Source organism: Phyllobates terribilis, unplaced genomic scaffold (genome assembly GCF_046119375.1).
Source record: "Phyllobates terribilis strain yellow unplaced genomic scaffold, ASM4611937v1 Scaffold_1__5_contigs__length_1240528914, whole genome shotgun sequence".
In the NCBI taxonomy this organism is placed as follows: domain Eukaryota; kingdom Metazoa; phylum Chordata; class Amphibia; order Anura; family Dendrobatidae; genus Phyllobates; species Phyllobates terribilis.
Genome location: NW_027362761.1, coordinates 472,711,032 through 472,724,387, shown reverse-complemented (window position 1 = coordinate 472,724,387; position 13,356 = coordinate 472,711,032). Strand labels below are relative to the sequence as shown.

At 38.3% G+C, this 13,356-nt stretch overlaps 1 protein-coding gene across 3 annotated transcripts in view; it reads left to right on the top strand.

Annotated features, from left to right (window-relative positions):
• Nucleotides 1-929: 929 nt before the first annotated feature.
• The window catches only part of VCAN (versican), a 103,726-nt gene continuing 91,299 nt past the window's right edge, over nucleotides 930-13,356 (top strand). Inside the window, exons 1-2 of one of the 3 annotated variants that reach the window (XM_073679049.1) lie at nucleotides 930-1,371; nucleotides 6,825-6,900. In XM_073679049.1, coding sequence (XP_073535150.1) covers nucleotides 6,831-6,900 — 70 coding nt within the window. In that variant the 5' untranslated portion in view covers nucleotides 930-1,371; nucleotides 6,825-6,830. Of the gene's footprint in view, nucleotides 1,372-4,122; nucleotides 4,309-6,824; nucleotides 6,901-13,356 lie in introns of those variants that run through there. The other 2 variants (XM_073679068.1, XM_073679059.1) reach the window with 2 other exon arrangements.

The following is a 13,356-nucleotide window of genomic DNA, read 5'->3' as shown; positions in this document are numbered from 1 at the left end:
AATGAGAATACGTAACAATCTTTGAGGAAAAAAAGTGATTGAGAAATGTTTCAATCAGCATCATTTCCAATAAGCATCATATAAATGATCGGTCGTAAAGACCTGTGAACGCCTACTGAATTCAATAATCATTATCTAATTTAATAATTATGGAAATGACATGTCTGATACATTTTCTGAATGAATCAATGGATCATATGGGGCTATTTTCATTTTAGGGTGTGAAAATAGAGAAGTGAGGAAATTAAAGAATAGAAACTTTTCATGATGAGATACAGTAATATTCTAAAATCATTATAACAATAATATAATAATGTGAAAAACAAAATACACCTCTAGATATTCCTATATATATATATATATACTTATATATATATATATATATATACACATATACATATAGGTTTCCTCTTTAATCATAATAATCTGTATATTAGATCAGCTCAGATATATAGTAATCATCATCCATAATGAGAAGCATACGTTGTCTAATATATATGTGTATATATTTATAGAGAGAATATATATATATATATAAATTTCTTACATATAAAATATAAATTTCCACATATATATATATATATATAACAGCACAGTCCGGCAATACTTCTACAAGCAACCAGCCAAGAAGCCTCCAAATGTAGAAAAAATAGATTGGAAGCAGCACTCCATTGGAAATTATTGAGAGAAGTGGACTTTATTCACACAGATACCTGTGACATTTCAGCTCCTCATTTGATCCTTTTCACATGATTGCTTGAACCATTGCAAATATATATATATATATATTTATATATATATATATATATATAGCCACATATGCATCTCATTATGAATGATCAGTATAAATCTGGGCTGTTCTAATATACAGATTATTATGATTAAAGGGGAAGCATAATGCTAGCTATTTCTTCTACCATAGCCTGTGTGAGTGGATGGAGCAGTGTGCAGGGGCTCCAGTGGAGGGCTGAGGTGCTGGGAGGGCTGGGGCTGTAGTTGGGATCTCCTTGCACTCTGGGAGGGTGAGTGAGCCCTCCTCTTACATTGAGTGCCCCTCCTTCCCACTGTGCTGACGGTGTAATGATATAATCATGAGGGGTGTCAGATCCCGCATTTGAACTTGCAGCCAAACAGACTCTGGTTCTTCTTTCACTAGGACTCTGTACAGACACAAGCTGGAGAGAGAGAGCTCTGCCATCAGCTGCAACCAGGAAACCTACACTGACTGAGCAGCACAGAAAGACAATAGCCCACAGCATCCTCTGAGCCAGGGACCTAGATAGGCAGCAGCATCCAGCAGGACCTCTGGACTACATCCCTGCATCACACTGGACTTGATGAAGCTGAGACAATACTAAGTCACCTGGGAAGGTAAACTACTTTTATTCATTCTGTGCACTGGGATAACAAGTCAGGTCAAGCTAAGCAGCTAAGCAGGGAAATACTCATTTTGGGGCAAAAAAAGATGAGTGTTGTTGGAAGGGGTTAAATGTAACATATGGATAAAATTGATAGTTGCTTCCAACTTTTTTCTCTATTGTTCTGTGAAACAAAGGACAATATGTCAAGGTGCCATAGAGATGTGTGAGGGGGTCTTGTCAATGTCGGGGATGACATCTGGGCAGCTCATGGTCAGATCTGATGACTGCTGTTCCTGGAAAGCTCAGTCCCATTCTCTGCTTCTACAAGATCCCATAAGTCTAAAGGATCTATTAGAGAAAGCAACAGGGAACAGTCAGACAAGGAAATGTAGGGGTGAATGGACCATGAAGTAACTGCACAAAGCAGGGGATTAGACAAAGACTTACAAGAATAATATGGGGAGGGAAATTAGGGAAATGTTCTATATAATGCATCCCATAGAGAAAGAGAGATAGATAGATCTAAATAAAGTGACTTTTCCACATGTAATTACAGAGTTACCACTGCTGGTTGTGCACCAGGACTGCAGCAATGGGCAGTAGATACTATATAGTTGCTTTCTTTAGTTTTCTACTCACCAAGTTAAATATTGCTACTCCAAATCCTGTATGGCAGGGGTCAGCTCCTGTTACAAGCTAATGAGTACATTTCTTCTAGATCCCCCCCAACTCTGTGTACATTCACCATGCTGTGTGAACAATGTACCATCCTGAGAGGCAATATTGACTCCACAGATGTTACACTGTGTTGCTGCATTTCAATAGATCTTTGTAAAGTAATGGGAGTCAAATGAAGTGTAGCATTTTTTTTCACTCTGTGTTACTTTATGGGGTTAAAGATTTACTCCAGGCAGCATGAAAAAAAAAAGAGTGTGCTAACAAAGAAAGTGAAAATGTCTATGTGTCCTCTGGATTTAGGGGCTGCTGGGCTGGAGCACTGATAGCTGGGCTCATTTCTATGGGAGTCACAGCGCTGAAGGTATTGTTCTGGATCAGCCCTGGCACTGGGATGTCTAGGAATGCCTGCTGCTGCTCTACTAATGGGAGGCGCGACCTCTGCTGGACCAGAGGAGAATTGCTTTCCGCAGCATCATGCAGCAAAGCCATCCTAACACGAGGTTTTTACACACCCCCTTTGTGTCAGGTCTTTGCTTGGCATCATTGATTCCTTCTGTCTAGTGATCTGCATGATAGAGGTCACTGCATGCAATTATTTTATTATTAGTATACTATTACAGCTTATTGACATTGATCTGGGGGGGGTCATATCAATCTACAGTATATTAGATCTAGTAGATCCTATGTACCGCACATTGGAATCAATGATGCTCTAAAATAAATAATAATAAGACTGCATCCCCTTGAAAGGGTTACAGGTAGACACTTGAATTGTAGAGCCTTTGAATTACATTGCATGCTGGGACTTGTAGTACCACGTTTGCTGTAAGAAAATTCATGTGTTTTACCTTGATGTCTGCATCTGTGAACCATTTATTTTGGGTGAGTAGATGTGATTTTAAGCATGTTACATGCAGGGAGCAGCCCAGAGGACTGTATATAGCAATAATCCCATTGAGGTTGATGTGATGAATGCTAAAGTAAGCAAAATGACAGGGAAAGGCGACAGAGCAGAGGTGTCCTGTGAATGCAGGGGCTGGGGTGGATATGATTTCACCTCTGAGAAGATGCAGTCCCAGATCAGTCTCACATAACAAAAGCCAGCTGTCTCCATGAGCCACAGATAGGGCGGTGACTGCAAGCCGAGGTGGGAGGGAGGCAGCTCTGGAGAAATGGGCAAGCTGCAGGGAAGGTCCATCTTATCAGTCGCCACGTGGACTACGGCCATATCACACATAGTAGCAACTAGTTACATGTCTTGCAGGAACCATGTAATAAAATCTTTTTTTTTTTCCACCAGCGCTTTTTATAAAATACCTTTTCACATTGCATTGACTCAAAAAGAGTCACACGTGGTGTCCTGCGAAACTTTTGTGAGACAGCCACCAAAAATTGCATTGAAAAGTGGTCTTCTACTTCTAGTTTTTTTTTTTTTTTAGGTGGTCACTCAGTACACATAAAAGAAATCCAATGTGGAGAAGGGGGCATTCTTCTCAACTAGGTGGTCATTTGGAGAAGTTTCACTGTATTTATTTATTTTCTTATTATACAATAACAAAGAAACAAGTAACAAAATGTGTTTTACCAAACGATGACAAATAACATAGTAATGGTGGGCAATAAAGAAGTCTATACATATAGGGAAACAGTAGCTATTTATTAGGCAGAAAGTGTTAAAATTGCCACTTTAGTTGTCCAGAGGAGACACCAGACCACCAAGTGCACTATGTGTGGGATCATTGCTCTAGAGAGGACACTCTCCTTTCCCCCAATATACTTGTTTATTCAGTAATGTTGTTGGAGCCAATTACCTATAGAGAGTTATTGTGTAACCAGAGTGTCGGGCTCATGCATTGGGGTCACTACCTTTGGAAATACACAGACATGAAATGCTCATAGAAGTCCACATCATCACCACCCACTTAGAGGAAACGACAGAGCTTGACAACTGCTTATTGTTAAAGACCACCAGTAACCAGCTAAGGAGGGGGGGTGTGAACGTGCATACTTAAGGAGGAGGTTGCTAAGGGGAAAAAAAAAGGATCAGAGCGCTCTTCATCCTCTACAGGGAGAGGTAAGGATTAGACTGGGTCAGTGGAGCAGCTCCATTGATGACAGTGCTTCCATAGCCTACAATCAAATGGCTGTCACTTAAGGATCCTTAAACAGCCAATATGTAGGACACTCAATGAATGACCCTGACATCAAAGGCTCAGTTGCATTTTACAGCTGGATTGAAAAGACATCACTTATACTATAAAGACCAGAGGTAGGCAGACGATTTTTTCTTCAAAACCCTTTATGCATTTGCCAAGAAGAACCATTGTTTGGACATAACTTTGGAATAGTGAACAAGGTTTACTAGCAATTCACTGGTCAACCACCAATGTGTATGCTATGCTAGTACATCTACTTTAGGTTTTATAACTCTATGTTCTTGGTAGGCTTAGTAGTTTTGACTTGATAGCAAATGGGGTAAATGTTAAAAATGTGTTTCTTCAGTATTTATTTCCTATAATGCTTATCGGGCTATTTCAGATCATACAAAATGAATGCACTAAATGTAAAGACTCAGAATATGTGTTGAGCGCCCTACTAATTTTAATTGGCCTTGCTTGGTAGTGATAGTTTAGTACATTGTGTAATGAAGTGAATATACAGTATATTATAAACCACATCTAGAATGTGATTTGGGGCATTCTGCCAGGTCCGGGCCACGACCTAGATGCTTACTGTAGTTTTATTTTAACACACGCACACACGTGTATCTTTCTATCTATCTATCTATCTATCTATCTATCTATCTATCTATCTATCTATCTATCTATCTATCTATCCATCCATCCATTTATCTGATATGGGAGCAGGAGATGTCACTACCATCTTTTGAGCATCTCTGGCATTGAAACCAATGATGGCGTCGACAAATATCACCATCACTATAGAAAACTTCAGGGATTTCACCAATCTTCTGGTATCAAAATATTACACATGATCTGACTAGAGCTCAATGCATATATTGATTTGTATTATAACACTAACTAATAGGTACAGCACTCTAGATACATCCATCTTCTGGTTGGCTTTACAATTCACTCCACTTTGCTTTTTACAAATGATAGTTTAATATTCGCTTTTACAAAATTATAAGTAATGAGATTTACAAAGTTGTGGTTTTCGTCCTTGCCCCTTTTCTGCTTCAGCTTTGGGATGACAAATGTAGGACAAGCGGATTGAAGCAAATTTTCAATGGTTAAACCATGCTTTCCCCTTCTCAATCTATGCTGCTAATGATCATTTTCTGGGAAAAATTAATTATACTCAATTTGCGCCATAGAACTCTCACACGTAGCCATTTATTAAAGGGAAATTCTCATCCTAAGCATTTATGTCACTTTGCATAACCCCATAGACTTCAATAGGCAAGCAGGACCATCTGTCATTGGAGTTTATGGAAACAAAACATGGGCCACCAAACTTCTGTTCTCCCAGTAGGTGATCAGGCATTTATGGCATATCCTGTGGATTAATGCCTAAAATGTTAATACATCTTTATTACTATTGCTGGACACTTGGGGCACAATACTAAAGCACTAGTGGAAAAAGATCTAATCTACAGACCTAGTCTACTCTATATCAGGCTTTACTTTGTGGGGGTTTTCCTCAGGAATTTGTAAAATGTAGAACATGATAGAGAAAGGGCAGCATGTAGAGAAAAGACTAACTTGTAAAATTTTCCACCCAAGAGTCGGAATTAATCCTTTGTATGAAGAGTTCTTGCTTGGGAAAAACTTTGTAATAGCTGTAGAGAGTCAGCGGAGAAGCACAAGTGATGACCATCTTAACTGCAGATGTGGTCCATAATGGAAAAGAAATGGCTCAAGTTTTTCATTCAATTGATGACCAAATTCATACCTCTCACAAGGATGACTTGGCTTATCTTATATATAGTTTTTTTCCATACACATGGGGGCCATAGTGGGCCATTTGCAGTAAGATCATTCACAAAGAAACAGGCAAAGTGACAGTCTATCTACTATCTTGGGTTGTCCATGTCCGCATGGTACAATGCAATGCTACGTCTTTAGTTCTCTAATTCAGGTGTAGGTTTTAATACTGCAATATTTCACTATGCCGTTTAGCAATTTTTTTAAAGTTTCTGTTAGGAAAAAATTATCTTTGAGTCCATAGGATTTGGGTGAAGTGTGGTGAAACACACATTTTTAATTATTCTTCTCAGTAATCCATGGCGACCAATATGATAGCTTTGTAATTCTTTCCTTATGTATTTCAATAATACAGTACAAAATGCATGTGAGTTCACTAAGGATATGTATAAAGTTACAATCCAAGGTTAAACTTGAAAAGCTATCATCTGGACACTAATCTTTTCCTATTATTGTTGATGTTCTGTTTCACAACCTGTGATGCACTTACATACTTGGCCCAGTCTCGTTAATGAAATCAACATCAATGGCCAGACTTACTCGAAACTTCGATTTTTTTCAAGGTGTTTCCTTTCCTCACATCTGTTTATTGTCAGCGAGCAGAACACGAGGTTCTCAGCCGTCCTCTCCCTTAGCTCACGTCTCTGACATCATCATGGGGAGCAGGCCAGAGCAGCTGATTGTCAAGAAGTCTAGGGCTCCCACAGACCGGTTATTGTGAGCGAGAAAATACATGCCAGCTCCGAGACAAAATAACTAAATTGTGTTTGTTTGTTACTGAAATGTCGCGCCCGGGACTTTGAGTCATTACTTAATGTACGTTTCTTTTTCTTTCCAGGTCAATATGTTGTTAGATCTGAAATACATCTTTTGGATATGCTCGGCATTCCATATTTCTAATGCATTCCGTGCAGGTAAGGTCTTATCTTAAAGAAACTTTTTTATTTTTACCAAAATGTTTTACAATTTATGGATCAGTTTTTTTTCTTACGTCAGTTTGGTGACTATCACAGAGTGGCATGTGGCTATGGGACTCTTTGCTTTTACATAACTTACAATTATTTACAATTGCTACAAAAAGTCCTTAGTTTTTTCCCTTTCATAGCCAGCAACTGGGAGAGTCTTGGCTATGGACCGAAAGAGGGGCCCAATTTAAACTCTGTTGCATTACCATTGTAGCTCTTCGGTCACCAGGGGTAGGACAAGCTCCCTTGGTCCAAAAAAGGGGCATGACTATGTACTCTATCACCATTTATTCATAAAGTTTAGCGTTATATCTGTACAATGGGCAATCATTCATTTTTTCCCTTTTCTCCCAAACCAATTTTTAGCCTTTTTTTTATATAGGGTCCACCAATACCTGGGGTTCTTCTTCTATCCCTCCCACATGTTGCTGCAAAATAGTGGGTGCTTTGATTTTCTTAACTAATATAAATATTAATTTAAATGAGCTGTCCACCTTTTTCTTATTTAAATGCATGTATTTTTGGCTAAAAAAAAAATCATTTTTGAAATTGGGTTTTGTTAAAAATTTTCGCACCTTTTATCTTTCACAGCCTTTTTGTTACACTGTCTATTGCTGGCTGCAGAATGGGTTAACTGAGAATCCATCAATCTCATGGTCCAGTTGGAGAGTTTCTAACTCTTTTATCTGTCTTTTTTGAGCATCTTTCAGCTGATTTATGATCACAGACGACATCAAAGTTGAATGGCTAGGGAAGCAAAGAGCCTGTAAAAGAAAAATGGTGCAAAAAATGTAATAAAACTGATTTAGGTTAAAGAGAAAGTTTGGTGGACTACACCTGTAAGCTGTCCATACATATTAATATGAGCAGTAAAATTGTCAGGAACATCTTACTGTCCAATGTGAATGGGAGCTTCCCAACTCTTATACAATGGCAAATGTTGAAGGAAAGAAGGATTGAGCTTGTTAGATTTCAACATGTCTGACCCTTTAGTTCTAAGACGAGATAACCTGCCACCAGTGGTGTCAGCCAATCATTCTTGGCCAAGCCCAATGTGCAGTTGCATGGACAGGGCCAAGATTGAAGATATATGGTCCCCTTTTTATACATTGTAGAACCTCTAACAATTTTGCATACAACTTATAATTTACTATATGGCCGCATGGCAGGCTCCTTCCTAATAAGAACTCATTAGTTTTGCATGGCATAGATATTTTTTAAAATCATGGCTCCCTGATGAATTTTGAGGTCAGATTGGAAGGTGATGTATAAGTATATAACTATATGCTCTAGGCATGCATTGTTCCTTCAGTATGGCTCATAATAATAATAATTAATAATATTTTTTTATTTATACAGCGCCAACATATTCCGCAGAACTTTACATTTTAGAGGGGCCTTGTAGAGACAATGAAAGACATTATAGAATAACAATAATCACATAAATCAACGGATACCAGGAGGAGAGAGGGCCCTGCTCGCAAGCTTACAATCTATGAGCTCATGCAGTGATAATGATCCAATGTTACATTTGGAAAAGGATTAAAATGGTATATTTCTATAAGAATGTACAATTAGTAAAGTATTCCATGGCTTATGCTCTGGCTCTTACAGGCAGTTACATTCATGCCAAGGAGAACATTTTTCCTTGGTATGTGGAAAACTAAACTGATTGAGCGAGAGGTAGTAGACACATTATTTTCAATATTGAGTGTTTTATATATTTCCATTCTGTATTAAACACACAGAAGTTTTGTAAGAATTGAATGCGTCCCCAGTTAAAAAGAGAAAAAAAAATAGTGGTGAACTTTGTATTCTCTTCTACGATTAGAATTTTCTAGTAAAGAAAGGAAATGTAAAATGCTGGTAGAAACTTTATACATGCATTAAAGAAGTTGTCTGCTTTGGAAATCCTACTTTATAATCAAGAGGAGGTTAGCGGCTAGCCCCAGCACTCACTTCTTATTGATTACGAATAGGTTTGAAGGCGGGGACAGTGACACCAGCACTGATAGGCCGTCGGCATCACATGTTATAACAGCCACACATAAGCCCTGGGAACGCGTGTGCCGAGACCGCTGGAACGGTGCCGGCACGGGAGGTGAATATAATTATCTTTATTTTTATAGAGGCATACATTCAGATCAAGAAGGGGTTGTCCTAGTAGTAGACGACCCCTTTAACTACTCTAAATAAATAGAAGAGAACCAGAACAAAGAGTGTATATAAAGAGGACATGGAATGGCCATGCCTTTATACAGATCGCTCTCTGATTCTAAGGAAGACTGTGTAGTACACTATTTCCCCTGCGGTGGCAGTGTAGAGAAATTGAGCAGATTGCTAATCACTGGGGATCAGATGTAATAAGCTAATCACTTGAAGAACTTTTCTTACCAAAAAGCAACTACTTTGAAATATCTGCAAATTAGTCTGAATAGTGTTTTAACAAAGTTATTAGAATTCATGTACACAGTAGTGCATCAAACAAGTAAAAAATTGGTCCATGGTAGCCAATCACATTACTGGAAAAATGAAACGTGGAAACTGAAAATCTACATAAACCCAACAGTGTCTGGTTTACTTAGTCGTTGTGGAGAGTGACATGTTAAGCATGTCAAGGTGAGGAGACGTTTAAGCCGCAGTGCTTCTCTGGGAAATATGCAAATTTTCTCTTCAGAGAGGAGCCTCTGAAGAGACAATTTGCATATTTCCCAGAGGAGCATTGTGGCTTAAAAGTCTCCTCACCTTGACATGCTTAACATGTCACTCTCTGCAAGGAGAAATGTTACCCCTTGGATTCCGGTCAGACGTCTCTCACGCAGCCAAACCAGATCTCACACTTTGCACTGATGAGGGGCAGTACCCTGAAACACAATGTCTGCAAATTGAGGTTCTGGTTTTTATCCTAAGTCATGTGACAAGGCTCGTTAGAGAGTCGATATTGACTTTTAGGGATTGCTACTTCCTATAGGTGGCACTAGAGTTCTAGTCCTCTCCCTCTCTGAAGAAGCAATTGGTTTACATAATGAATGTGTACAAATAAATAAGATATATCCATAAGAGTCACTTGGCAGTATAAATGCTATCTTACTAAAACTGAATTTAAATGAGTTTAATTAACAAAGAAATATTATGAGTAAAATTGAGTGAATCCTAATAATCCTGTTCATATTTGTAGTGCTGATTGAATTATGTATGCGAGAACCAAGCCTGTAATTTAATAATAGACAGAGGTCTGGTTAAAAAGACTAAACATACCGATTTAACCACATCTATTGAATGAGCTACAATAATTCCTCAAATGCTGGATCGCGAGAACAATTACATTTGGCAGAAATGAAAGAAAAGATCTGCTCAATAATTAAGCAACAGAGGATTCAGTAAAAAAACAGTTCACAGAGGAGCTTAATGGGCCAAAAAATGTCTTTAGTTCTAATTAGGAAAAACAAAACACTTTTCTTAAAAAGGCAATTGTGAAATCGGGAAAATGAGAATGTGGTTAGGGAAAATGTATCACAATTATCTGGCAGGGATATTCCTGCATTGGATTCCAACGGGAAAATAAACTGCTGTTATTCTGCGTTCTACGAATCTTCTCCACTTTCCGTCTTTACTAAAGGCCAACTTAAAAAAATGTTCAAACCTTTGGTCAGTGATCAATGGTTTGAGCAGTTCTTGCCAAGAATCTAGAGCAGATTTCCATATGTATGATTCTCACAGGTGGCATGTGTCATTAGAGTCATTAGAGACTTTGTTCTGGCAGGTAATTTTTTTTTCTTAACCAATGGTGCAAAATGGGTCATAAAAAGCATTACTCATCTCACCAATTTCCCCACTGTTCCAGTTGGAGCACTGCCAAGTTCCACACAGACCCCACTGTCTGGCTGTCTGGGCTTGTCTTAATATATAAGAAATGTCAATCCATGGTCATAGCATGGACTTGGCTCAGCCAGTGATTGGCTTCTCCTAGTGTTTCCTGCATATTAAGATGGTCAGGAAGTAGAATCTGCGGGGGTCCTGAACAGTATTGGAATCAGAGTGGAAGGTGATCAGTAAGGAGAGTAGTGCTTTTTTTTCTGAAACACTGGTAAAAAAAAATGTTACTTTCCTTACAACCACTTTAAGGCTTAGTGATCACTCTCACAGGCAGAAATGTCCTGCGTACATGTAACCATGCAGCCAATGATGGTATCTACTAAGTTGGCATGAACAATAAAAATCAATAACAAAAAAAATAATTTGTATACACTTTTCTAAGCTGGTAAATAATTAGGAAAAAAAACCCGGGGGAAATTGTGATAATTGTTCAGCATAGGAAGGCCTTTAACATCAGATGATGATGTGTTTCGCTCTTACAGAGCATATGGTCAACATTTAGGCAAGCACTGAGCATATTCTTGAGAACACAGACTTTTAATGACCAATGTTATGGAAGTATTGAACTGATTAGGTGAATTCACAGCCTGTATTGTTATGGGTTTTGTTATGGATTGTTCTGTCTCTATAGTAGCCTGGTTCCTTTGTGTATTAATGAGAAGTACTCCGTAAAGAAATTGTCAACTGCTAAACACTTGCTTCTTTGATGGTTGTCAATGGTTGGTCCTCTTTTTGGAAACCCTGCTGTGATCATTGAGACATCCAATTTGTATTGTGAGAATACAATTCTTCCATATGTTTTAAGAGATGCTAGAATAGACTCTATTTTTTTCCAGCATTAGATATATGTGGATTATTTTAAATTTTCTGACATAAGGTTTGTGTGATTATCATGATGTTAATAAATATCAAGCCACATAAACTTAATTATCACATTACGTACTTTGCCTTATAGGCCCATCAATGCTCCTTTGAGAATTTAAATATGCGAATAGCCTTTTAGAAAGGAAGAAGACGGGAACTCTAGGGCCACCTATTGGGGGAACAGTCCTAAAAGTCAATATAGACCCTTTGAAGGACCTTCTTATCTTAAGTCATGGGGCAAAGCACTTTAAAGGGTGGAAATCGACTCTACCACTCTGAGGCTATTTTCATATCCAAAATAGTAGTTAAGCTTTGGCTTCAGTAACCATTTTATGTAAAGGGGTAGATGTCCTATTGCTATTACAAAGATATTCTTGTTGGAATAACTGGATCTCTATGAGTGCTAAGCTTTCCTAACAAAGAAGATAAATCTAATCTTATCAGTGGAATTAAAGCTAGGATGGCTAAATTGATCACTTTTATCACAAGCGCCATGACCTACTGGCTAATTGCATAACATTCAGCAGTTGTCAAATACATCCTGGTCAGTTTAGCGTTGTCCATGTAATCTTTCTGATAGCCAGCAATCAGTACAATCAAACTGGCAATCCACACGTCAAGACATTTTGTCTACAAGAAGACTTGGACACCCGAAGAGATGTTGAATCCTTTTTTTTTTTTAACTGAAGCCAAAGGTTGAGACAAACTATATGATGTGGTTTCAATATATTTGTAATTCTTGTAAGACATCAGCACAGAAGTGTTGTCAAAGTTATAATTGTCAGATCTGAAATGTGTTCAACCTAGCAATTCTTATTTTTCTTTAATCTATGGAAAATTTAGGAAAGTGACCAGTATGAGATTGACCTATCCAAGTACCTATTATAGGAACAGGTGGCTCCTACACAATAATTGGCCCAAAGGCCCAGCAGAAGACAATGCAATTTGGCTCTGAATTTCTAACTTTTCACTTACCACAATGCAAGTGATTATAGATTAATCCACAAATAGCTTAGTAGACATTATCGATGATAAGTCCACAACAAGGCTTATCGCAAAATTAAACATATATACATGCACAAGTTCTGCATAGGTGAAGGGTAGACCCTCTTAAATGCTACTTCTGATAGGCCCTTGCCACCCACAGAACCTTAGTCTAATCCTATAAATTATTCCCTTAATCATAAGAAAACTGATCTAACCTTACTTATATTAAGCACCTACCACACTTTTTAAATTGTTTATAAAGCTTTAGGCTCACATTGACTCTCATGCCTTTACTTGTTTTTGTCATTTTAGGACCAAGGCCCCTATACACATTAGATTAACGTCAGCCCAATTTGCCAATATTGATGAGTTTGGCAAACAGATTAATATGTATGGGGACCCCCAAGAGATGATATAGGGAGAGCTAAATATCTAGCATGATTGATTTTGGACTGCTGATTCTTTTGTTCTCCTAGAGATAAGCCACCGCTAGAGATGTCTGCCAGGTGCTTTCTCAGGGTGCTTTCACATTGCTTTTAGGCACCCGCTCAGTGGACCCCGCCAGGGCTTAGGTCTGAACCCCCGCAAAATGGGATTCAGACATATGCGCTCCCCCATATAATTTAGATAAGTGTTGTGTTGATGATGGTTGAGCTGGCAGCTATCTTGCCAGACTCT